The sequence below is a fragment of the Engraulis encrasicolus genome, chromosome 16 (assembly GCF_034702125.1).
Source record: "Engraulis encrasicolus isolate BLACKSEA-1 chromosome 16, IST_EnEncr_1.0, whole genome shotgun sequence".
In the NCBI taxonomy this organism is placed as follows: domain Eukaryota; kingdom Metazoa; phylum Chordata; class Actinopteri; order Clupeiformes; family Engraulidae; genus Engraulis; species Engraulis encrasicolus.
In genome coordinates this window covers 14,294,395-14,319,563 of record NC_085872.1, presented here as the reverse complement: position 1 = coordinate 14,319,563, position 25,169 = coordinate 14,294,395, and the positions used below count along the sequence as shown (strand labels likewise).

At 40.4% G+C, this 25,169-nt stretch overlaps 2 protein-coding genes across 2 annotated transcripts; both read left to right on the top strand.

Annotated features, from left to right (window-relative positions):
* Window positions 1-3,120: 3,120 nt before the first annotated feature.
* rgs18 (regulator of G protein signaling 18) lies at window positions 3,121-10,123 on the top strand. The gene is made up of 5 exons (XM_063220212.1): window positions 3,121-3,427; window positions 4,343-4,447; window positions 5,978-6,039; window positions 8,076-8,242; window positions 9,678-10,123. The coding sequence occupies exons 1-5, from the start codon at window positions 3,306-3,308 to the stop codon at window positions 9,930-9,932; spliced, it is 711 nt and encodes a 236-aa protein (XP_063076282.1). The 5' UTR covers window positions 3,121-3,305; the 3' UTR covers window positions 9,933-10,123.
* Window positions 10,124-11,284: 1,161 nt separating this feature from the next.
* LOC134465553 (regulator of G-protein signaling 21-like) lies at window positions 11,285-16,645 on the top strand. Its single transcript, XM_063219275.1, has 5 exons — window positions 11,285-11,408; window positions 12,127-12,225; window positions 14,972-15,082; window positions 16,072-16,238; window positions 16,469-16,645. Exons 1-5 carry the CDS (start codon window positions 11,285-11,287, stop codon window positions 16,643-16,645), a joined length of 678 nt encoding a protein of 225 aa, XP_063075345.1.
* The last annotated feature ends 8,524 nt before the right edge of the window (window positions 16,646-25,169 follow it).

Here is a 25,169-nt window from a genome sequence, read left to right as displayed (position 1 = left end):
GGGCAGTATAACTTAAAATGAAAACAATTGACTGAATTTATGTGGGTGTAAATGCCAAGCTTCCTGTGTCTGCTGAACCCTCTGTGCTGACTGTCTTGTGAGGTCCCACCCTAGGGTTTAAACATGCCCTGAGTAGAATGTGGCCAGGTACTGCAGCTATGCTGGTCAATGACACTGTGCTGCCTATTACCAAATTCGGTATTTGTATTTACCTATTACACAACTTACAGTAAGGATTTCATATAAAGGATGTCTATTAACTTGGAATTCTGAGGCAGCTGGTAAACTTATGATTTCAAGTTAAACGCTGCTGATATTTTTAGGGTTAGTGTATTACAGCGGAAATTGTACAGCAGGGGTGTCAAACTCAAATTCACAGTGGGCCAAAATGTGGGACAAGGCTGCGAGTCTAACTCAATATATATATTTTTATAATGAGCTAAAATTGCTCATGCATGCACGTGAATACTCAAAGGCAGGTTTCACAAATACTCATTCCAAATGTTTTTATTTGGTAGATCAATATACATAGGTATATCTATAGATGTAGGCCTATATGAGCCGGCCTCATAATAATAATTGTATTTGTATAGCACTGTGTCATACAAGGCATGTAACTCAAAGTGCTTAACAAATGGGAAAAAACATTGTTAGAGATAGATTTAAAAGGAGAGGTATAGAGGAGAGGCAGAAAAAGCAGGAAGGCAGAGGAAGAAGAGATAGACAGAGAATGTAGAGTCATAAGGTCAACGTAGGTTAGGACCAGGATTCTTAGATGTGTAAGGTCCATAGTGGCTGGGCCTATCATAAGTCATAGATAGTCACACAGAGATTGGGCGCTCAGGTGCGGCCCCTGGTGGCATCAGGGGTGAGGAAAAACTCCCTTTCGCTTGATTCATAGTTTGTGAGGGGGGAAAAAAGCTCAGTGAGGTCTGAGAAAAAAGACCCCCTGTAGTCAGGAAGAAACCTCAGGCAGAGACCAGCGGCCACCTAGGGGAGCCCCCTGCCAGGGCTGGATTGCGAGTAGTAAGGGCGCTGCGGCGGCTGGGACACTATGACGCCTTGGCAGCTAGGAGTTGGCAAGGATGAAGAGGTGGGTCTTCAGCTGCTTCTTAAAGGAGTCGACGGAGGTGGCTGATCGGATCTCGATGGGGAGGGCGTTCCATCTCTTGGGCGCATAGCAGGCAAACGCGGCGTCGCCGATCTTCTTCTGCGGGGGGGTGGGGGTCCTTAGCAGCTTGGCATCAGTGGACCTGAGAGCTCGAGCAGGGGCATAAAAAGAGAGCATGTCTGAGATATAGCTAGGGGCAAGTCCATTTAATGCTTTAAATACTGTGAGCAGAATCTTAAAGTCGATTCTGTATGAGACAGGTAACCAGTGCAGGTCTGCCAAGACAGGAGAGATGTGCTCTCTCATTCTGGTTCTTGTTAGGATTCTTGCCGCAGAATTTTGAATGAGTTGCAATTTGTCAATTATTTTTTTTGGGAGACCGGAGAAAAGAGCATTGCAGTAGTCTATCCTACTGGTGACAAAGGCATGAATAAGTTTCTCAGCGTCTTGTCGGGGGGCCAAGCCGCGCACTTTGTTGACATTTCTAAGATGGAAAAAAGCAGATTTTGTTATCTTGTTGATGTGAGGCTCAAAGCTCAAATCCGAGTCTATGACCACACCTAGGCTAGTAACCTTATCTTTAATGTGTATGCTTAGGTCACCTAGGCTTGAGTGGAGTTTTGCACGTTTTCTCATGCATACTATAATAGTCTATGTTGGCCAACTGTAATGCACATTTGGAATGAAGCCCCAGTCCTGAGTTTGACATCCCTGTTGTACAACATCAAGACATGTGATTTTAATTCAAAACTTTATCAGGAGTGTAGATCTAATTACCTGTTGTATTTTAGCTAGTACTTCTAAATCTGTTTTGTTAAACTATACTTAGCTGATGCTTTACCCAAAGTAACTTACCGTTATTAAGGTACAGGGATTTGGACAATTGGAGCAATGTGAGGTCAGTTGATCAGTCACCGCCTGCATGTCCATATGGGGGTTCCAAATGTTTTAGGCTGAGTACTGCTAGCTTGCATCCTTTACACATCATTCTAATTGAATACCAACTCCTTGACCATTAGGCCACAGCCTGACTATTCCAATGTGACAGCTAGCATTTGTATTTGATGCCATTTGATTGTTTTTTATTAGTGAATGTGTGTGTGTGTGTGATTTTTTTTAGGAACACAACTTACATCATCTAGGGCTCTGACTGGTGAGTACACAACCTGACCGTGGAACCGTGGAGAATCCTCGTTAGTTATGGCAGACACATCCGCTCAGGGGTTCTGCCACTGTCCCCCCTTGTTGTTTAGACAAAGATATCACATTTGTCTCTGTCGGCCTGAGATTGCCTCAATTCCCTGTTGTCATTTGCTGTGTCACACTGAGTCTGTCCATCACCATTACACCACTGAGACCACCGTGGAAACAATCACATCATCAGGCCTCCATGCATGCATCCCTACTGCACATTACATTGGACTCCACTGTGTACCTGCTGTGCCTACCCAGGGCCTGGGCCGCTGACAGCTTTTAAGGGGCCCGGGACAAAAGTCATTTGAAAGGGCCCCCAATCCAATACATACAATGTAATGAGGATCCAATTTTGGGGCCCCTCTCTCCCTGGGGCCGGGACAGCTGACCCCTTTGGGCCCCCTCCCTGTCGGCTTCCCTGGCCTACCGACCAATATGGATTAGTCAGAGGCACACACATATTTTTGCATTTGGGGGAAAACACCTGTATCAAGTTTGATACACTGTATTCCAAAAAAGCATACTGGCCTCTGGCCGTGCCAAACAAATACAATTATGTCTGCCTGTACAGAAAAAAAAACATGGCGGCATAGATGAGTTGATTTGGATGGCATCTACAGTAGTCTATGTGGCTGCATGTCTTTCAGTTGGCAAAGTGCACTGAAAGCTAACATATTATCTCATTCTAATCATCAGCCACACCGCAAGTCACCATACAGGAAAGAAAAAAAAAATCACCCTGCATCAGCTCATAGGGTCACAAGCTCAGTTGGTAACGGCGTGCTTTGGAAATTCAGGTGTATAGAGAAGCGTTCGGTAAGCACAGGGTGATTTCCCACTACCGGAAACACACAAGACGTCGGGTAGAGAGGAAATGTTCTGTTTACAAACTTTAAAACACACACAAAAAATTACCCCCCTTGCTCTGAAGTATTTAAGTAGACACAAAGCTCCATCTGAGCGTTTAGATTCATGAGAGTGACAAACTAAGAGGAAGAGCATGGAGACCTTGCTTGTTCTATTTCCTCACTTCAACTTTTCAGCCCCAGAGAAGGAACCATATTTCAACATGTTCAGCCCTGCAGATGACATTGCTCTGGTGCGGGATCATGGCAATTCAAGGTATGTTGACTAGCAACTTTTTTCACAAAATAATCTATATGCATGTTGTTCATGACAGAGTTATCTTCTTTATTGTGTTGTTTATATTATATATACAAATTGGTAGAGGAAAGATTTACCAAATCCACTCGGCATGTGATGTAAAGGCATCTACAACTTCCTTAAATTTGTATTACTCAATAATGTAAGCACATTAAAATGGTACAAATAAAAATGTAAGGCCATGATACAATATGGAAAAACATAGACAATAGAAAATGAAACTGTTCTGAGGCATGTTTTTGTTGTAAATAATATTGAGTTTACTAGTATCTGGAATTAGGTTTTCTCATACCAAAGCTGTTAGTGTGCCTGTATCCAATAATGAATATGCACTACTTCAGGGGAGCACAGTTTCAGAGAAACCAGCTCTACACATTGTTTAATGGTGTACTGTTGCTTTGACATGGGCTTTTGAGAAAATGCTGAGGCTATGGATTCGAAAGGCTGTATGATGAAAGACAGTGTGCCTCAGTGAAACTGTTGATGTCGTAAAAAAAATAAGCCCACAGATAAGCCCATGGATACAAATTAAAAGTATTAAACCCAGAAAAATATTCTCTGGCTATAATCCTTCCTAGTTTTACTTATTGGCAATGCTTATGTAAATGAAAAAAAAACTAGGCTTTCCTTTTCTTACTCGTAACTAGTGCAAAAATAGCAGACTTCTCCTTTTTCAAAGTTCCCTTTGTCTTGATGGTATGCTTTGCCTCTCAAACGCAGTCTCAGGTAGTAACAGTAAACAGCTTTGCAGCTTACTCATTTGCAAACTGTAGATGTTGGTTTAGGAGCAAAAGCTTCTGAAGTTTGTCAGTTCTCACCACACACTCATGTGAGTCTTGTTGTAACGAGCGTGTTACATGTGCCCCTTCCCAGATTAAAAGACAAAAATCGGAAGAGCAGAATCAGTCTTCTTCTCGCCAAATCCGGCTCTCACGAAAATGTCAGCCCTGAGAAGAAGCCCACAGCAAAGGTTAACAGGTGAGGTCTGGCTCTCACTCACATTGCTCAGCTTGTATTTTTCTCACTAATTAATCTCAGTAGTTTGCAAGAGACTCATCATCACTCTGGGCAGTTTATAATAATTGAACTCGGTGAACTTCACTGATGCAACTCACACAGCTTGAACATGCCTTCATACAAGTGGAGGTTACCGCAACTGAAGAGGGTGCATGTGTGTGTCTGATAAGGGGCATATACAGTAAGTCACCGTTCATATCGCAGTGTCTTGTCCACAACAGCACTGGCAAGGCAAGGCAAGGCAAACATACATATGGCCGATTTCACACCAGTCTTTAACAACACATTAAAGTCAATAAGAGCAACCTCTGTCGTAGAGAGTAAGACTACATAATTCATGTCAATGAAGATGGATATAGATGCTGGAGATATATATGCAGAACTCTAAATTAACACCAGCCAACCAGCCAAATGCTGGTGAATTGTCAGTTTGGCTGGTAGCAATGACCCACTCACTAGCCACTTTGATGCATTAGTGAGTGTGTGTTTGGCTAGTAAGATTTACACCTACAAGCCATTTTGTCTGGTGACGAAAAAAGTTAATTTAAGGCCCTGTTTGTATGTGATTTTAGACATTGCATGGCATGCCACAGTGGCGGCATGGGGCACTAAACACTAACTCAGTCCAGGACCTTTGATGAGGGCCACAGCTAGGTCAGGTGCGGCTGGGGACTATCAGCTGGAAAAATTCCCCTTGCAACTTGTCTTCTGCCTGGGCTATACGGTCCACATACAAGTTTGGTTGGTGATCTGACTATATTGGTTAGACAGATAGACTTGTATTGTCCCCAAGGGGAAATTTGTTCTCACCACCATAGCAGTCTTGTCACAGCCTATATCAGGCATACATAAGTCATTCATAACAAACATCAAAACACCAAACACAATTGGCATACTAAATATTGATGATAGTCACATACTAGATACATACCCACTCAGACATTGACAGACAGTACAGAGCACAACATGATGACGCCATTTGCTTGTACTGTGTTGATCATTCTGCCTGTGCAGAATGGGAGTGATCTGTATGATGTGTATTAAACTGTCATTTCTGTGTTGAGGCCACCAGGGGCCTATACTACAAAGCTGGTTCAGGATAAGTTTAGGTTAAGTTAAGAGGTAAATCATCTAATACAAGAGCTTTTCTTAAGATCTTATGATTTACCTCTTAACTTAACATTAACTTATCCTGAACTAGCTCTGTAGTATAGGCCCCAGGCCTTAGAACAAACCGACGTGTGTAACAACTGAGCCATCTCCACACCTCATGACAGGGTGGTCATTAAGCTCCAAAGTAGGGTCTATGCCAACATTAGTATATGAGACTTGACATTAAAAAAAACCCCGTCTCGTGAAAAGAGGTGATGAATAAAAGAACACAAAAGTACGGACTCACAAATTCTTCGTTAAGTGTGTTTTCAGCTTTGTGATAGGAAATGTACTTTTATGCACCTGAATTAAAATAATTGTATTTATGTGCCTTTTTAGCATCCCACTAGACACAGCATTAACATGGAGTGACTCCTTTGAAGAACTGCTAAACGATGCAGGTAAGCAGATTTCAGTGCACTTTCAAAAAGATGAGCCCTTGTTGAATACTCACACTAAACACTATGCTATGAAGCACATTAAAACACTAAGTGGATTTAAGTGGTTTTAAATGTTATTCCTGCATACGACTCTCTCTCTCTCACACACACACACACACACACACACACACACACACACACACACACACACACACACACACACACACACACACACACACACACACACACACACACACACACACACACACACACACACACACACACACACACACATTATAGAGACATACTCTCAACTTGTCGAAGAGTTCTGTGATAGTCAGTCTAACTAATGATATTACAGTAAATCTGGCTTAACCAATGAAACTGCTTATTCAATGCACCATCACACCATCATTACTATCAGGCATATTAATATGCACCCACACACACGCACATACACACTAAGGAAAGGTGTATTATATCATATTCACGTCAGCCAACAGTAGTCATATTCATATGGGGGTCAAGATCACTTTATTTTTCACATTCAAAGATATACAAATCATGGCAGTTTTCACTGGTGCATTGGCCAATACACAAGTACTACATACATGCACACACACATTCATGCATGCGTGCATTCATAGGGCAGTCATGAGGAAGTGGCTATTGGCTAGCCGTTACGGTGTCGGGTTAGCTGCCTGAGGGTTTGCTGCCTGAGGGTATGCCATCACCAGGTTGGCGGGGGGGGGGGGGGGGGGGGGGGGGGGGGGGGGGGGGGGGGGGGGGGATGATTAACAGGGACTGTCCCCTATCCTCCTACATGACTGAGGTACTCTCAGCACGGTACCACAACTCTCCCTTCGAAGTCCTTGTTGGGCTGTCACAATAACAATGGAAAATTGATGAAAAAGTCATATACATGCACACTTGTACTTACAGCGCACATACGTATGTACATACATACGATAGGCCTACATACGATAGATACATACATACATACATACATACATACATACATACATACATACATACATACATACATACATACATACATACATACATACATACATACATACATACATACATACATACATACATACATACATACATACATACATACTTATACTGTACATACACGTGTACACTATAGGGGCCTAGTACATCCATCCATTCATGCCATCTATACAATGAATTCAATTTAAGGTAACATGGTAACACTTTATTTTAGGGATACATCTATTAGCACTAATAGTAACGTGTAAGGCATGTACAAAGCAAAATCAAACATTTGTCAGACATGTATTTGCAAATGTCTTGTTCATGCACAATAAGGGATTCCAATTACCAATTTAACCTTAGTAAGGACCTAGTAGGCCTTAGCATTTGCTTAGTACATGCCTTACAAGGTACTTATGCAGACATTAACATTGTATGTATTAGTGCTAATAGATGTATCCCTAAAATAAAGTGTTGCCGTTAACATTATAGTATGTAGTAGTGGTGTCAACAATGATCGATCCGGAGATCCAATCCAATTTTTTAAAGTTTCAATTACTTCCATGGATATTTCCGGAGCAAATGAATGTTAAATTAAATAAAAGCACTTCAAAACATCGCAAGACTGATACAGACTGATACAGAAAACAGCCAATAAATTGTTGCTCAGTATCTGACTACTTGTATTGCCTCATCATGACTGATTAAACATTTGCTTGGCTTTCAGTAGAAATGTAATGCATTGCAATGAATTGTAGAATTGAATCGGATCGGATCGGATCGGATCGCATAGAATCGAATCGAATCGAATCGAATCGCTACCTCCCGAATCGTGATCGAATCGGATCGTGAGGGCAGTGCCGATCCACACCACTAGTATGTAGCATGCTTTTAAAAGCTGTTTAACACAGTTGTAGAGAAAACAAGCAAACAGTGCCATATACAGTACCATAGCTATGACCTACATTCCATCCTTGTATGGCAATCTGTAAATGATAAGCATCAGCTCATTATTTGAGTTTACAATAACATGTCTTGCCATTTTCCTTCTCTCACAGACGGCGTTCAGACTTTTACACAGTTTCTTCGCACTGAGTTCAGTGAGGAGAACATTGAGTTCTGGTTAGCCTGTGAGGACTTCAAGACTACTGAAACCAATACCAAACTGCTATCTAAAGCCAAGCAAATCTACGCTGTGTTCGTAGAAAACGACTCTCCAAAGGAGGTGAGGGGCGAACCGGAATAAAACACCAGTTGCAAACTATTTTATTTTATTTTATTTTAGTTTAGTGTACAGGCCCATTAGATTAGATTCAAATATATCAGATTAGATTAGATTAGATTAGATTAGATTAGATTAGATTAGATTAGATTAGATTACGGAGATTAGATTAGATTAGAAACAACTTTCTGTTCATTGCACATGTAAGAGAACAGAATAACAGAATGCAGATTAGCATCTTATCAATGGGTCATTTTAAGGGTTAAGCGGTATTGTTACAGTGTCATAGATCTTTGTAAATAGCCTTGATAACATTGTCAATTTCCTGACACCATGCGGTAATAGTTTAATTGCATGACAGAAAATAAAACTAGACTTTCTCAGTGGCTGCTCTATAGTTTACTTTTCTCATCCAAGCCGAGGTCATGTGCAGTGATGAGGTGACCCACTGTGCAGTTTGTGGTTTTCCTGTTAGTACGTATATGGAGGCTGTGTCTGCTAGCCGCATGCACCCACACACTCAGCTCAAGAGACACGTATGTGTTGCTACTCGAAGCAGGGGAGAGCTTAAAGTTGGTGCTAAAACGTGAGCACCAGAGAGAGATCTGCACTACAGTAGGTGATCAGGAAAAAAATAATAAAAGAGAGGGTAAGATGGAAAGGCAGGTACAGGGTGCTTGCCTGGTTACCACCAGACCTAATCACAAGTGTCTTTCAGATCGGAACGATTGTGTAGAACTAAAGCCAGTATGGGAGTTCCCAGGCTAACATTGGGACAGTGAAACTGAAACATTTTAGAGTGGGTAGTTTCATGGACAAATTGGACCACCTTGGTGGCCAGTCTTCATTAATATCCTTGGATACAGTGGCTCTTGATGAATCACTTGCTAAAAGACTTGCTGTCTTGGTCAAAGATGCACTAGCAACATGCATACCTACAATTTCTCCTTTTTGAACTCTGATATGTCACCCATAATGTTGTGTGCATTGCAGTATTTTGAGCAAAACTGTGCTCTTACACTGTTAATTGAACCTTCACACTCTGCTGCTGGTGCCATGTGCAATTAATGAAGACTGGCTTCCATGGTGGTCCAGTTTATCCATGAAACTTCCCACACTAAAATGACCGCGGTGTTTCAGTTTCACTGTCCAACCCCTATAGGCCTATACCACTTGAATTGTTTACGGTAGATAATCTGATGAAGACTGTTGAAGTCGAAACGTAAGCCAGCCATGAAATAATAACAGAAACCAAAAAGGATTTTAAGTGTAAGGACCGCTCACTCCAAAACTACAGTCAGCCTTTGTCCTGCACCTCTTCCTGGGATGTGCACAATCTTCACCTTCAACTACCATTTGAAATGAACAAGAGGCTTGACGTTGGCAAAGTGCTGTGTGGGTGGTCTCCTCCTGACTGTCAATCACATGTGTCATTCAGATTAACATCGACCACTCAACTCGAGTCACCATCCAGAAGGCCATCGCCAAGCCCAGCCTCACGTGCTTCGACGTGGCCCAGGGGAAAATCTACGCCCTCATGAAGAAAGACTGCTACCCACGCTTCCTGAAATCCGACATCTACCTGAGCCTGACCAAGAGGAGAGCACCAGTTGCCATGACGCGGAGGCGGTCCCGTTCCTTTGTTTTCAATGAACGAGGTGAGCCCGCATCCGGCTCAGAGTCCTGGCTATAGCCATGCAACTTGTTCCTTGGACACCTGTCAATGTAATTAATGACAATGTACCTAAATACTAACATGATAAATTAATCTAATTTTAATAATATGTCTGGGTTGATTAATTGGGTTATTTAATTTTGCGGTTTTGCGGTCATGTTCTTCTGTTACATACTTGTAAAGTGTATATATGATTTGTTTGTATTAAACATTGCTACATATTAACAAAACAATTGTATGTGGTATATTTATATAAATTGCACACTATCACACAAGCACCCGCTTGGCGAAATAAAAGGATAATGCACAGATAGCAGCAACCACAGCAACCACAACCATTCAGGATGCCTGTGCAGATAATTACAGTACTACTCTAAATCTTCCTTGGGATATAAGATTTGTCTTGGCACATTCACAGCATCAAGAGGGGTGGCTTCTTATAGGCTCAGGAGTTTATAGTCTTCTTACCTGATAACATATTATCATACGGTGCTGCATGAGATTTGGAGCTCATATCAATTATACATGCACACATAGACAGTATTGAAATGAATGCACTGTGTCCAACTTTTCTTCCCTCATTTAAAATGGTGTGGCATCACACAGGCTGAATAACAAAGATAGAATTAGCTCACAGCGGAATGGTAAATCTATCGCAGCTAGTGATTATTTTTCCGCTCTGACAGGAGTTAAAGCCCTGCACAAATCCATATTTTATGGCTGAGTCATGTTATTCCTGCAAAATGTACGGGCTCCTACATATAAATGTACCGTACCATCCCCATCATATAAATGACTATGGCTAACATTATAGAGATTGATTTCATTAAATCATTTGTGTCCATATGCCTACATCCAGAAACAGAAATGTGTTGTTCTCCACAACCAATAGACCAGGTCTCCATTTACTGTAGCAAATCCTCACCACCTCTCTTTGAAACATGGAATGGAATGGATTAGGGCACAGTAATATTGAACTGTTCAGCAGCTTATAGGCCTACATTGGTTTGAATTCTGCCATCATACTCTTATGAACTACTTATGAAGCAGATCACTAACATTTAGGAGGATCAGATTGTAAGAATTCACAGTTGAAGCTATGCAATAACTCCTCTGAACGCAAGCCATAAGATATAGTTTTGCTAGGTATCCCAAAAGGCTACCTATCTCATATGGCAGGATATAAGATATAGTTTTGATAGGTATCCCTATACCCATCACATGTGGTTGGATTGGTTAACCTGATGGGAACCAGTGCTATCACCATCAGGTATGCCAAACACAGCTCACCTTGCAGGCTAAAATACAACCAGAGGAATTGCAGCAAATCATTGCACAACTTTTTTTCTTTTTTAAAAAAGATTTTGAACATGAAATATGTACCTTTCCCCAGTGTTGAATCCCATGGCAGCCCAAGGCAGAATCTCTGTTCAGCTGTGCTGAAGCTTAGCCCAGGAGCCTTGATAGAAGCACAGCTCCCCCCTTTGGTCAATGGTGAGCAACAATGTCCGTTTCCATGGAAGCTAATGAAAATACAATGTCAACACAGGAAAAGGGCAGTGGTGGAACTTCACACTTCTGAAAACAGCAGCGAGGTTATCCACTTCACTTAAAAAGACCACATGCAGCACATGCCCAGCGATTTGGACTACATTTAGGAAAAAAAAAGGGGGGGGGCATTTTTAATTCTCTCAGATAAAGCCATTCGGCACAAGTTGATAATAAAACCCCCAAACATTTAAATATGTTGTGGAAAACATCTGACTGTGAACTTGCATGTGAGGTAAACAACAATCTAACCAAATGACCTCATTAAGGGACACCTGTAGGGGCCTAGGCCACATATCCGCCTTTTAACCACATCTAAATCTCTTAGACAAATACAAAGTCTACATCATTACTCAGATAAATGCAAAAATGAATGTTTGTACTGATTACGTAGGATAACTATACTTACTCAGTGCCCATCTGTTTTGGAAATCAAATGATCTGGCTTGCCCTGTCATTATGGATGCAAATTGGGCAAGCCTTGGTATTTTCCATCACCTGCAGTAATTTACATACCCAGCTACCGGATGGGAGAGGGTCCATGAAGGGCCTGGTGTGGGCAGATGGGATAGGACCAGGCACTTTGACTGAGGATCCTCTCAAGGGTTGCTGATTTATGCATCATACAACAATTACAAATACATTTAATCATGTTTATTCTCAGCAAGAGATGTTGCAGCACGCAAGTGGTTGTCCATTGACAAATCTGCCGATAGAGGTGTAGGGAGTGGACGTGCAGTGCTGTCGTCTATGAAGAACGCAGGTATGAAGTATACTCACTTCAAAATTTCAGGGATTTCAGTATACCCACCTAAAATGGATTGATCCATTATTTAGAATAGCAGAAATATATACAGTATACCCACCTCAAAAAATGCACAAATATTGTACGGTATACCCACCAAAACAAGTAGACTACACCACTGTGGACAAGTGTGCAGCTGGGTCTCACTGCACCAACGTATAAGGTGCTAATGGACTCTGGCCGTATAAAGAGCATGCAGTTATGAAGCAAATAGGGGGGAAACCAGGAGAGAATTGCTTACGCTGACTTCTCAAACATGAAATATTCATTCTTTTCTTCCTTATAAAGCTGCAGCCCCTTGCAACCCTGTGTGTAGGAAACACACACACACACACACACACACACACACACACACACACACACACACACACACACACACACACACACACACACACACACACACACACACACACACACACACACACACACACACACACACACACACACACACACACATTATAGAGACACACTCTCAACTTGCCAAAGAGTTCTGTGATAGTCAGTCTAACTAATGATATTAAATCTGGCTTAATCAATGAAACTGCTTGTTCAATGCACCATCACACCATCATTACTATCAAGCATATTAAATGGAAAACCGCACAGACACGATATTACCTTTTGATGGAAGTCAAACCTTTTTCATAGGGTATATGGCATATTGTTTGTTAAGCATTATATACAAGACAAGTAAGCCTATTTATCCTCATTAAAGATTCCATTCAGAAAGATCCCTTATAAACGCCAGTTTGAACTATAACACCATTCACACTGTAAGAAGATAATGAAACATTAGTCCTCTTCTAGACTTAATGGCCATACATATGACTACCTAGTACCTACAGTACAACTGTCCAACAAAACAGCAATTTCTTCCTGTCTTGTCTTTTTCCCCACAAATGCTATATAGCCTAGCAGATGTTAATAGCCTACGTACGTAGGCATATGTTATGAGTGAGATAATGTTCCACTATATTGCTTATAACAGTTGGTGTTTATCCAAAGGCAAGTCCCTGAAGGAAATGTAACAATGGCTGGTCAGACTGAAGGTGTCTGATTGAGGGTGAAGTGTGTCACCTCTGTCAACTTTTGTATATATATATATATATATATATTAGGGGATTTTTATGCCTTTATTTGACAGAACAGTAGAAGATGGCGACAGGAAGCGAATGGGACAGAGAGGATCGAGAAATGACCCCAGCCGGACTCGAACCGGGGTCCCCGTGTGTGGGCATGCAAGCCCAAATGTGGGGGGCTTACCGCACTCCGCCACAGCGCACTCCTCTATCAACTTAAAGGGGATGTCCAACCTGCATGTTCATGCCCCCTCTTGATCTACATAAAATAGCCTGGGTTATGAATTAGCCATTTTTTGTTTTGCTATAACATAACACTCTTTTGACAGCTATGGGTGAGATATTGCCACTTCTTGCCCATAGCAAGTTTGAGGAAGGGAAAATAAATGTTTATTAACCCCAAAGGAAATTAAGGTTGATGTAATTGAGCTCACACTGTGTAAATTGTATAAATCAAAGTCGATCAGAATCACATAAATCCATGATGGACACTCATGTGCAATTGAATGTAGGCCTAGTAATGCAGATTGACACTAGATTCATGTTTTAAAAAAAACTATTGAATACATCAGACTCTCTTGAGCATACCTTTTAAAATCCCCAAATACCACCACCCCTCACAGACATGTAAAAGCTCTATTACTGGAGACACATTAAACTCCATTTAAATCACGGCACCAGACTGCATCCCCAGGAGGAAGGTCAAGTGGCCATGTTGAGGAGTGCTCCAACAACAATGCTTTGCATGCTGATTTTCATGTCTTCCATTATTGGATTGGGATGCACGCCGCCACGCCACCCCAGTACAGTGCCAATCACTGTCGACAGTTTACACACTGACTAGACAAGGCTGACAGGAGAAGAGGTCATGGCCATCAAGTGAGTTCTTTTTTTTAACATGTAGTATCTCAGTGAGAGAATCCCTTTCATTATTTGGACAAAATATATAAGTATATGAGGGAGACCTGTACAATTCACACAGAGTGGAGGAATTCCTTTATATGATGTTGTCTTAAAGTACTTTTGAAAGACATGGATCTTCTCTGTAACTCGCTTTTGCAAGTAAGTGTGATGAATACACATCTGAGCATCTGAAGTGGCAAGTGCATCAAGCAATGTTTGTACTATTTTACAACTTTGATTTTTGTTAAATATATGACTTTGTTTAAAGCAGTAAGATACAATGCTGATGATGCACAGGGGAGCTTTTTGCACAACGGTGTTTGAATAATTTATCATTATAATACTTGGCTCAGCAGTAGCCAATTATTTTTAAGAGTGTGGGTTTTTGAACATTCTATAAAAAGAATGTGTTCTATAGCAATGAAAGATTCTATAATTCCAAATTGTATTGTATGGCGGCATCCAGAATTCTATAGAATTTTCACTGCCCGAACATTCCCGTCACACCGGTGTGACGATACACTCAGACTGCATTTCTGCAGGGACAATGTACTAAAGGCCAATCATTCCATCAAAAGATTCGGAACAATCATGTTGCTGTCCATTGTTTAAAAAGTTCCCCTATGTATCTTTACAGCAGATCCAATTAAAAGCTGGATTAATTTGTGGTATAATCTTACTGTTGAGTGCAATTAAATTATGTTGTCTGCATACTTCATCAGTGAAAGATCTCAATGTCATTTTCAAGGGCAGATTTTGTTGCTTTTCTAAGGACCCACTTGTGGATGTGGATGCTTGGGGTGAATCAATTGATAAACTATTGGCCTGCAAAGGTAAACTATTAATGTTTCTTATAGCCCTGACAATTAGCCTAAAGGTTTTGTGTTCTTTGTTTGGCAGTTTCTCTTTGACATTTAAGCAATTTTCCATTATTGACTGACTAAGCCATGTATCCATTGTTGATAATACTTCTTATAATATAAAATATCAATGAAAAATCAATAGACATCATCTCTAAGGAAAATATCACCATTCTTTTTTATGAAACAAGTTGCCAAATAGCTTAATATGGAGTCTGTGATTTAAATCAGTGGTTCTAAATCTTTTTTCCTAAAACCCCCATTACATATACAAATATATACACACTAAAGCATTGATGAAAGTGATTGTCGTGACACAAGGCATTAGTAAAGACCTTCATGACTTAACATGGCGACAAAAATTGGTTTTTAATTTGGTGTAATGTTCACAAGCAGAAATTTGGTCACAACCTCAATGTAGACAAAATTCCGCTGACCCCCTGCGACCTCTGGCGCACCCCAGGGGACCACTGATTTAAAGTATCTCCAGGTGTGCATGATCACCGCATGATGTTCATCTTTGTAGTTAAGTGAAAATGTAATATCAGCAAAAACAAGCAGGGGAACAACATGATATGGTCAATGTGTGGCGTCTCAGCCAACACAAATAGCATATAAGAGGCGTCCAGCATGTATATGAAAAAGGTGCAGTACAGAGAATGTGCATTAGGCTACATGTTGATAGATGATTTTACTATTGTATGGATACGTGGACTTTAGGCCAATGTAAAAGTATGTTTACTCTTAGGCTGTGGAATGCATTTGAACAAGGGGAGGTCACAATAGCAAGAGGATGTCGCTGTTGAACAACCCTCCACCTTTATTTTCCAAAAGTTACCCGGGCTAGGGCCCACCTGTCCTCCCCTCTTCCACAGTCTATGCAAATACTCTAGGACAGGACAAGCCTGATGTATCCAAACTGCTTTGCATTCATGGAGTGATTCCTCCTTGTTCACCTACAGCTGGCCAGGCAGCTTTCCAGGAGTTCCTGAAGACAGAGTACAGCGAGGAAAACATCCTGTTCTGGTTGGCCTGCGAGGACTACAAGAAGATCAAGAGCACTCCAGAGATGATCGTCTCTGCAAACAGAATTTACGCAGAGTTTGTGCAAACGGAAGCTCCCAAACAGGTACAAATGTTAATGTTTTTCATTTCTATGTTGCAATTGATACTGAAAGAGGTTGATACAGTACCATAGTCAAGGAAATACTTCTGTATAAGGGGTTAAGTAAGTCCCAAACTTACTGCAGAATGTGTATATGTATATTTTACATCTAGATATACTTTGTAATAAAAAGTATGTAGTCCATGAGTTTTTATATTACTGTATATTAAATGATATGTTATTTTTATCTTCAGATCAACATTGACTGTGGGACCAGAGCAAATATCACCAAGAATATCAACCAGCCTGACCTGAACTCGTTTGACACAGCACAGAGGCTAATTTACAGTCTAATGACTAGAGATTGCTACCCAAGGTTCTTGAAATCTGACATTTACCAAGGGGTCTTACAAAATGGAAGAAAAGGCTGATCGTGACAACTGTGGACATATGGGGTGCATTCCAATATGTGGACTTCTGTCCTTCCTTGCTCACTTGCCTGCTTGTGACCTCATGATGATGTCACTGACGACAGAAAATTAATTCAATATCTTGCAAAAGCACAATTCTAATGTCATTTTCTCATTTGCAATTGGCATGGTGAATGAAAAACAGCCCCCCAAAAGTTGTTGTAGCTAGGCTGACAGCAGGGAAACTTTATTGTTTTCTCCACAGAGGTGGGGCGAGGCCACAAGCACAAGTGGACGGGAGTGTGCATATTGGATGCACTCGTTGAGTGCAAAGGAAATCTGTAAATAGATTAACATAAAGCCACGATAGTCAACACATAATGAAACACTTCTCACTTTTATCGCCAATTGGCACATGCTATACTCCTGTTACATATGCTGTTATCATCATTTGTTTGACGTGCACAAAACTAGATACATACTGTTGATAAATATCAGTTTTAGGTTGATATCTTAGAACAGGAAAGGATTAAATACCGCAGATCGAAGCCATTAGAGCAGATTTTTCAGTTGCTTAAACATTTTGATCATTGGTATTTCCATGGGACCAATTGGATTGCAGTAACACTGACGATTATTGTATGTTTAGCTTATTAATGAATATTTTATACACCTCTATTTATTTTTTCAATGAGATGACTTGACACTATCTGTAAAAAAGAAGAAAGAAACAAAAAACATATGCTTATGTCCTTGAATTTGCATGGCTGCAGCCACGTCCAAATATGTCAACTAAATACCTTTTTAAATAAAAGATACTTAAATGAAATGCATGGCTTTTTGGGCTTTGCTTGAAAACAGGGAAAGCATGCATTCACCAGGTTTATGATTCTGGAGGGCCATTACTGATTGACATTTACAGCGGTTTACACTGCACAGTAAAACAAAATACAGAGTTAACTAAACACTTGGAGCAGGGATTTTGAAGAGGGGATGTCTACGCTTCAGGCTGGTGCTCACAGTTGAGGACAGAAGTATCAAGACAAGCTGGGCTACTTCACAGTGACTAGACCCAGGGATGACTGGAGCACTTCAACTTTTTTTTTAGAGTTTTTAAAATTATTATGTTGGTGCACAAAGTGCAGGTGCGCCAAAACGTCAGTCACTTTGTGCACCAAAATAATTATAAAAAACTCTTGCAGAGTGCTCCAGTCATCCCTGGTTCTAGTCACTGTGAAGTAGCCCAGCTTGTCTTGATATTTGGTGCAGGGATGTCAAACTTATGCCGGAGGGCCAAATCTGGCTTACTGAGTCATTTTATTCAGCCTGTGAGATCATTTCAAATGTATATTACAGTTCGCCCACATATACACTATTAGTGTACTGTATAGCGTAGCAAGACTTGAACATGAAATTTGATGTGTCACAGGAATATGAGTAGGCCCAGGCCAATGAAACAGCTCGCAGTCATGTGCAACACAATATATAGGCCTACAGGCACATTTGAACTACCATATCTGATGGGACAGAATGAGTATGAAATTTAACTGAGTATTAAGTGCTTACACTTACAGTACAATTTTAATCAGTTAAAAAAAAAAAAACTATTGAACAATTTAATTTGTCCCACAACTTTGTTTCAGATTTTGATTTTGGCCCTCAGCCTATTTGAGTGTAATTGGTCCCAGAGTTCTCTCTAAGGCTCAAATTAACACTGCATGTCTTACTGTATGCTTTTCCAGATGGAACTTCTACAGCTTCATTATTTAATGGATGGTGAATTGGATTTTTAATCTTAAATCAAATCACAAACCAGGATTTCCCCCTGCACTTAAAGCCTATATTGATGGCAGCCACCTTTAACACAGACCCCACCTTTTCTAGGCACCCTGAAATTTCTATGATTTCTTTACAAAACATGTAACATTTTATGTGTAGCTGCATAACATTAAAATTATCGGGGGTCGTTAACGACCCTTGAGGCATACTGTAGGTTCCATAAGTCCCACCCCTGGTCTGCAGTATGCATAGGCCTATACTGGCTTGTAGATAGCTTCTTCAAAATAAGTAATTTGCCGGAAAATTCCATGTAACTGCGGGCATTCCAATTTACTTCAGAGCTGTCCATCCGTTTTGACAAACCCGTCCAGCAAGTTGAGTGCAATAGCAGCACCTAGTGGTGGACATGTTTCCATGCAATGATACAAGGAAGAATAAAAAACAGTATAAACATGCCAACCAAAGATGATGAGAAAATATAGCTTTCAAAGTGTGATTGATGGAGGAAACATGAGCTGTAATATCATCCACTTAAGTTCAAAACTGCTACAGCAATTATGATCAAAACATTGTGCTAGCGTTGTGCTCTCTCTAGAAAAATAAAAAGTATGTGAGTGACGAGGTTAAGTTGTTACTGCAATGACAAAATGACAAATGGCAATAAGAAATCACATACATGTTGTATGGTCCAGAATCTTCTTACTCTTCTGGGAGCATTCATATTAACAAGGCAAGAAGAACTTCAGAAGGAAGGAGGGAAGGCCTCAACATGTGACGGTCATCCATGCTCTATTATTTAAACAATCAATCAATACTAAAATATAATCGGTTTCAGAATTCCTAATTATTTTGTGAAGCTACACATTACCAATGTGACAAAAAATATATCTGCTGATCGGTGGAAATGAAAACACATAGAGGAAATTTCGTTTCTTTCATACTGTGATCATGTTAGAAGGAAATCATGAAAGCTACAGTGCTGAACAGCTTTTTATACATGCTGATTATGGGCAGAACATCTAGAAATAAGGAAAAGACAAATAGGAATACCATCGCAACAAAAAGTGTAAGGACTTACAATCATAGCAAAGTTGTCAAAAATACTGGCAGGTGGAACATCACAGATAATCACCACAATGTCATGTATGTTGACATGAAATGTTTTTTTTGTGTCTGAACTTATATTTCACATATATTACTTCACTCATTCATATGATTTATTAATTATACAAGGCCAGGCCTTTTGCATGAAAATATGTCATGATGCAGTCATGTTTTCTGTGCAGCTGCAGCTATCAGTGAATGTCTGTGCATCATGGGTAAGCAGTTAGGGTGTCAGACTTGTAGGCTGCCAGTTGCCAACCCAAAGGTTGCCAGTTCGACTCCCAACCCTCCAGGTTGGTAATCAACCAGTGTGGTCCCCCATCCTCCTCCATGATTGAGGTACCCTGAGCATGGTACCATCCCGTCACACTGCTCCCTTGGGGCGCCATTGAGGGCTGCCCCCTGGCATGGGTGAGGCATAAATGCAACTTGGTTGTGTGCAGTGTTCACTTGGGTACTGTGGAGTGCTGTGTCACAATGACAAAGGGAGTTGGAGTTTCCCAGGTGTTTTTTTTTACTTTCATGTCTGTGCATCATCAGTTCATTTTTAGCCCACTAGGGGGACTGTTTCACAAGTAAGTTACGCATGTGGTTGTATTTGAACCTTTGACTACTGTGGACACTTGATGTTGTTGAAGATTAGCAAATAAGGTAAGAGCAGTAGGCCTGCCACTAGGATAGCACTTGTCACTGTAGATCACTCAATGAACACGCTTCATCATAATCCACATGACAGGAGGCAGACAGTCTTGCAGCTTGTGTAATGCAATCATCCAATTCAGTGGTGGAACAATTGCAGACGGGGCCCCAGGGCAAGACACTTATAGGCCCCCCTATACAGCTTGCCAAGCTCACAATAGGGCCCCCACCACCAATAAGGGAGGGCCCTGGGCCCAGGGGCAAGTGCCCTGCTCGCCCTCCCTATAGCTCTGCCCCTGGTCCAATTCCCTCCATGACTTTATTTGGGTAGATGACGTGACGTGAACATTTTGCTGTCGCAGGCTCTTAAAATTAAGTAAATTCATGCTTTCGAAATTGTCAATGTTTTAAATGATCAAACTAGTGTCCATGTTGTGAAAAAGTAATGTTTAATAAAACCAGAGTTTAAATAAGTATACTTAATTTTGAGTCAAATTCCACATTTGTCCTATGGTGTGACTGTCGCAAGCCTGGTTCTCCATGTTATAACATTTTTAAATAAATAATCAAAGCTCAGTCATTTCTCTAGACAATCCTGGCATGTTTTTCAAGGTGTCTATTTTGGCAAGTGGCAATGTTTAATTTTTTTCCCGTTTTTCTGAGACCATATGGACTTATGAAACTTTGTCACAGAAAACAATATCCTGTGGTGTGACATCACATTTTTGGGTAATTCTGTGGATAATTATCTATTGTTGAAGCTCCAGCTGTTCTTAAATTGTGACTTCAGACCCTTAAGAAGCCAATAGCAAGGGTGGATTTTAGTTTTTTCTCTCAGAGTTCTTCAATCAATCAATTACGTTTTGCTACCACAAGATGTATTAGTTTTGTAGTCCTTTGGTGTGACAGCCATAAAATACATTTTGACAATACTGTATATTTTTTATATTTTTTTTTCTTATGTTGATGTATGCAAATGCATCTTACTAAAGGTGAAATTGTATTTCAGTTGGAAACGACATGGCTTTAAATTAACTCAAAAGCACAAAAGTCCTATGGTGTGATGGTAAAAGTCCTATGGTGTGACACTTTGGAGTATCACACCAAAGGACAAACAGGTCACACCAAATGACTAGATATCTGAGAAATAGCTTTTAAAACAACTGGTAGTACATTTTTTGTTTGTTTTGTTGTTTGACTAGCCTACATGTTGTGTATTCAAATTACTTATTCCTTTATTGGCCATTAGAATTTATACTTTGATGCATTGTTGATGAATATTTGCTGTTGATTTTAGATACCGTCAAATGATATAAAATGTCATTAATGGTGCTTTGAAACCATAGAATATAACGGTAACAGTGAAGGAAAGATGAGTGAGAGAGTATAGAGAAGTATAGATGAATAAAGTATGCTGCGGAGAGCTCAATATATAGCATAAATGTGCTTCCCAGCTTGAGATACCAAACAGGCACTGGCCACTACACACTACAGGTTCAATGGTGTGACAGTCATAGCATACCTACAAAGAGGGTGAGGTGTGATGGTCATGCTAAGGTCACACTTCAGTATGAGTCTTATGAGCTCTGCAGGTTACATTTAATGACCTCATGGTTGTCATTAAGTGTTAAGATAATCTATGACTCAAAGACTTAAAAGTGCAAAGTGTAGGTCCATATTGACTACAACATTACATTATGATCAAAAGACAAAATAATCATGTTGATACATTTGTTTCTGGCTCAGTTTCGCATTTCTGTCCTTTAGGGTGACATGAATGTCCTATGGTGTGACATTTTTTAAACGCTCAAATATTTGTTTGAGCTTAACAACATTTTTGATAAACACTGAATATTGCATTAGGGAAGAACAAATTATCATCCCTGAAATGTTAGTATAAATTCGGACAATTTTGAAAATGTAAAAAGAAAGATATCCCTGTATTTCCTTGAAGGTTTCTAATAAGCTCACCTCTAATGGGAAAAAAAATACTTAAATGGTAATTTCTCATTGAATTAACACTTTAAAACATTGCAATAAATATGAAGAATGTAACAATGTTCATAAAACTCCATCAAGCCATTTCTACATTACTTAATATATATATATATATTTCTTAACGTCACACCAAAGGACATATTTTCAGCAAATTGCATAATCAATTAATAGACCTACATTGTGACCACTTGGATTTTTTGAAAGATCAATTGCTGCACTACGCAGACATATACTTTTTTCCCTCATAAACAATGTTTTGTGAAAAAAAAATGTTTGCAGCTTATCTGTCATCTACCCATTTACTCTAGGTGGCAACAAAGATGCAACAAGACCTGTTCCTGTGTTTTGCATTATTATATAACAAGTCCCATCGGTGCATGGAAACTAGACTTGGAGATCATCTGGACAAAGGTTATTTTGAGATACGAATGCAAAACGAAAGACTAAAGAATAAACATTTGACTATGTTTGCGCCAGTTCTCATAAAGACATTAAATAAATTCATATTCTTTTGGAGTTGAGACAAATACACATTTGCAGAGAGATAAACTGTATTCACAAAAGTGTGAATGGCACAAAAGCTACATTTGGATTTTAATAATGTGTCACGCCTGTGATGTCTGTACCACACATGAAGCAGGTATTCAGGATGTAGGACTGACTAACTCGAAGACACACAGTGAATGATTACACTCTAACTGTACTTAGGCCTACTTCAGATATTTGTCAACAGTGTTTCTGACAGTACAAACACTATCAAATTCTTAAGAGTTGAGTATAACATAACAGCTTTTTTTTAACAGGCTGTTCTGAATGGTTGGTTGTCCGACTTGTCCTCAATATATGACTACTCTGGGGAATACACTGTAAACCACAGCTTCCCTTTCCTCTCGCCTTCTGCTCATATTCAGCACTTACAATAAATGAAAAAAAAACACACACACCTGAACAGCAAATGGGCAAAATCATGCTGTTTACTGTCATTTCTAAAATTATACATGCAGAGATTTCACAAATGTATCACACTTTAAGCCATATTTTTAAGTCATATTTTTGTCCATGTGAGAAACAGCACAGCACAGCACAGCACAACACACACATTTCCACAAACATACATATGCCTAACAGCCAAAAGAGGAAGAGTACCATGTTTAGTTCAGTCAGTCAGTAGGGTGCACCCCCCCCCCCCATTCTAACAGACTCCTTGCCCATAGGAACCAACCACACAGTGCATTGTTTTAGGGGGCACTGACTGCAATTTGAATGGTGCATTAAAGTCTGATGTTTCCTCAACAGACCTAACCTGGTTCTCACGCAGATGGGCGAGGTCACGAAGTTTAACGAAGATGCACGAAGCGCGAAGGGTCTGCGTGAGAGCCAGGCTGAAACAGACCATCTGTGGATTGTACAGGTGATGGTCAGTGATGACATGATTTCATAGTCATAAGAATGTTTGTTTTCCCCCTTATGATAATAGTACATTCGTCAACCTTTTGCTCCCATTGAAATCTAGCACGTATACGTTCTTGTAATGTAATCATGATTGGTGACTATTCTTATCTGATTAACATCATCAACATCATCACGACTAAAAGAGAGACGTGCATCAACACCATCTCCAAGCCCCACCCCTAACCTCATCCTGACCACTTCTACCACATAAACAACATTAGGAGCGCAGAGAACGTCCACAACATTATACACAGCCAACCCCCTTGCTCAACCCATTTCATATCACATCATCATGTCATTTGTTAAATGGGTTGCATTTGTGTGTCTTTATACAGAATGGAGAGAGAATATGTGATATGTGCTTTGAGGCCTCCAACTTCAACTTGTGTGGCATTAAACCTTCCTATCGTTAACCGTGGTGTGTATTCATATTTTGTGAAAGAAGATGAATAAGCAAATTATAATAAAGAGAGATAACTTTCATACTGAGAGTTATAACAATAGACAGAACCAAAACGCTCTTGATGGTTATGTTGGCCTGCAATATTTTCTACATAGAGTTTAACCCGTTAAGACACAGCGTTATTATTTTGCTGTTACCAGAATGGCAATGGCCAAGTCGTAGTGCAATACTACAGGCCCTGTGTTATGTCATAGTGTTGTAGTGCTATAGTAGTTAACATTTCAATACTATTACAGCTTGCCACTGGAGGTACGGCGTGCATTAAGGGGCTACGATGAACCACAGCAGACCTTTTTGTCCCCCATCTTGCACGTTGTCTGAAAGGGTTTGTGCTCCATGTTAGCGGCGTAATCCATGGAGCCAACCCACAGAGCACCACCACTGATCCCTGACCCTGTGACACACAGACAGCGCTGCACTGCCTCCATTCAAGAGCTGCTCAACAGAGATCACACGGTCTGATCAACGTTGCACAGTGTTGCATGACTCACTTCACTTCACTTTCACAGCCACAGACCCCTCTTTCAGACAGTGAGAGGCCGCAAATGGAGAAGTTGAGTGCATGCTGAGAGAAAATTTTGGTAACTGTTGTGGGACAGAATGTTCTGCACACATCTCTTCCTACTTTCATGCTTGCGTGTCATGATACTATCATGTTACACTCCACACTTCAGTGCTCCCTACATACTTAGATGCTCTGAATTGACCTTAATACATCGCTCTCAAGGTCAAAGAGCACTGAAATCCATGATGTCGTTCATCCTCTCATGTATTTGTTGCCATAGTGTGCCTATGTTGCTATATGCTGCTTTAGTCCAGGGGTGGGGAACCCATGTCTCCAGGGTCATTTTACGGCCCTTGAGGACGTTTTATTCCTCGGCCCCTGACACATATTGCATGTGAAGTTGCATAACATTAAAATTGACATAATTTGTAAGGGAATCTTAGAAATTGCATTTGCAATACAATTAAGTTGTATTCAGGGGACCTAGAAAAGGTGGGGTCTGTTTTAAAGGTGCTTGCTTTCAATAAAGGCCTAAAGTGCAGGGAGAAATCCTGGTTTGTGTTCATAGTACGAAGGACGTTTACGGCCCTTGGAGAAATTTGAAG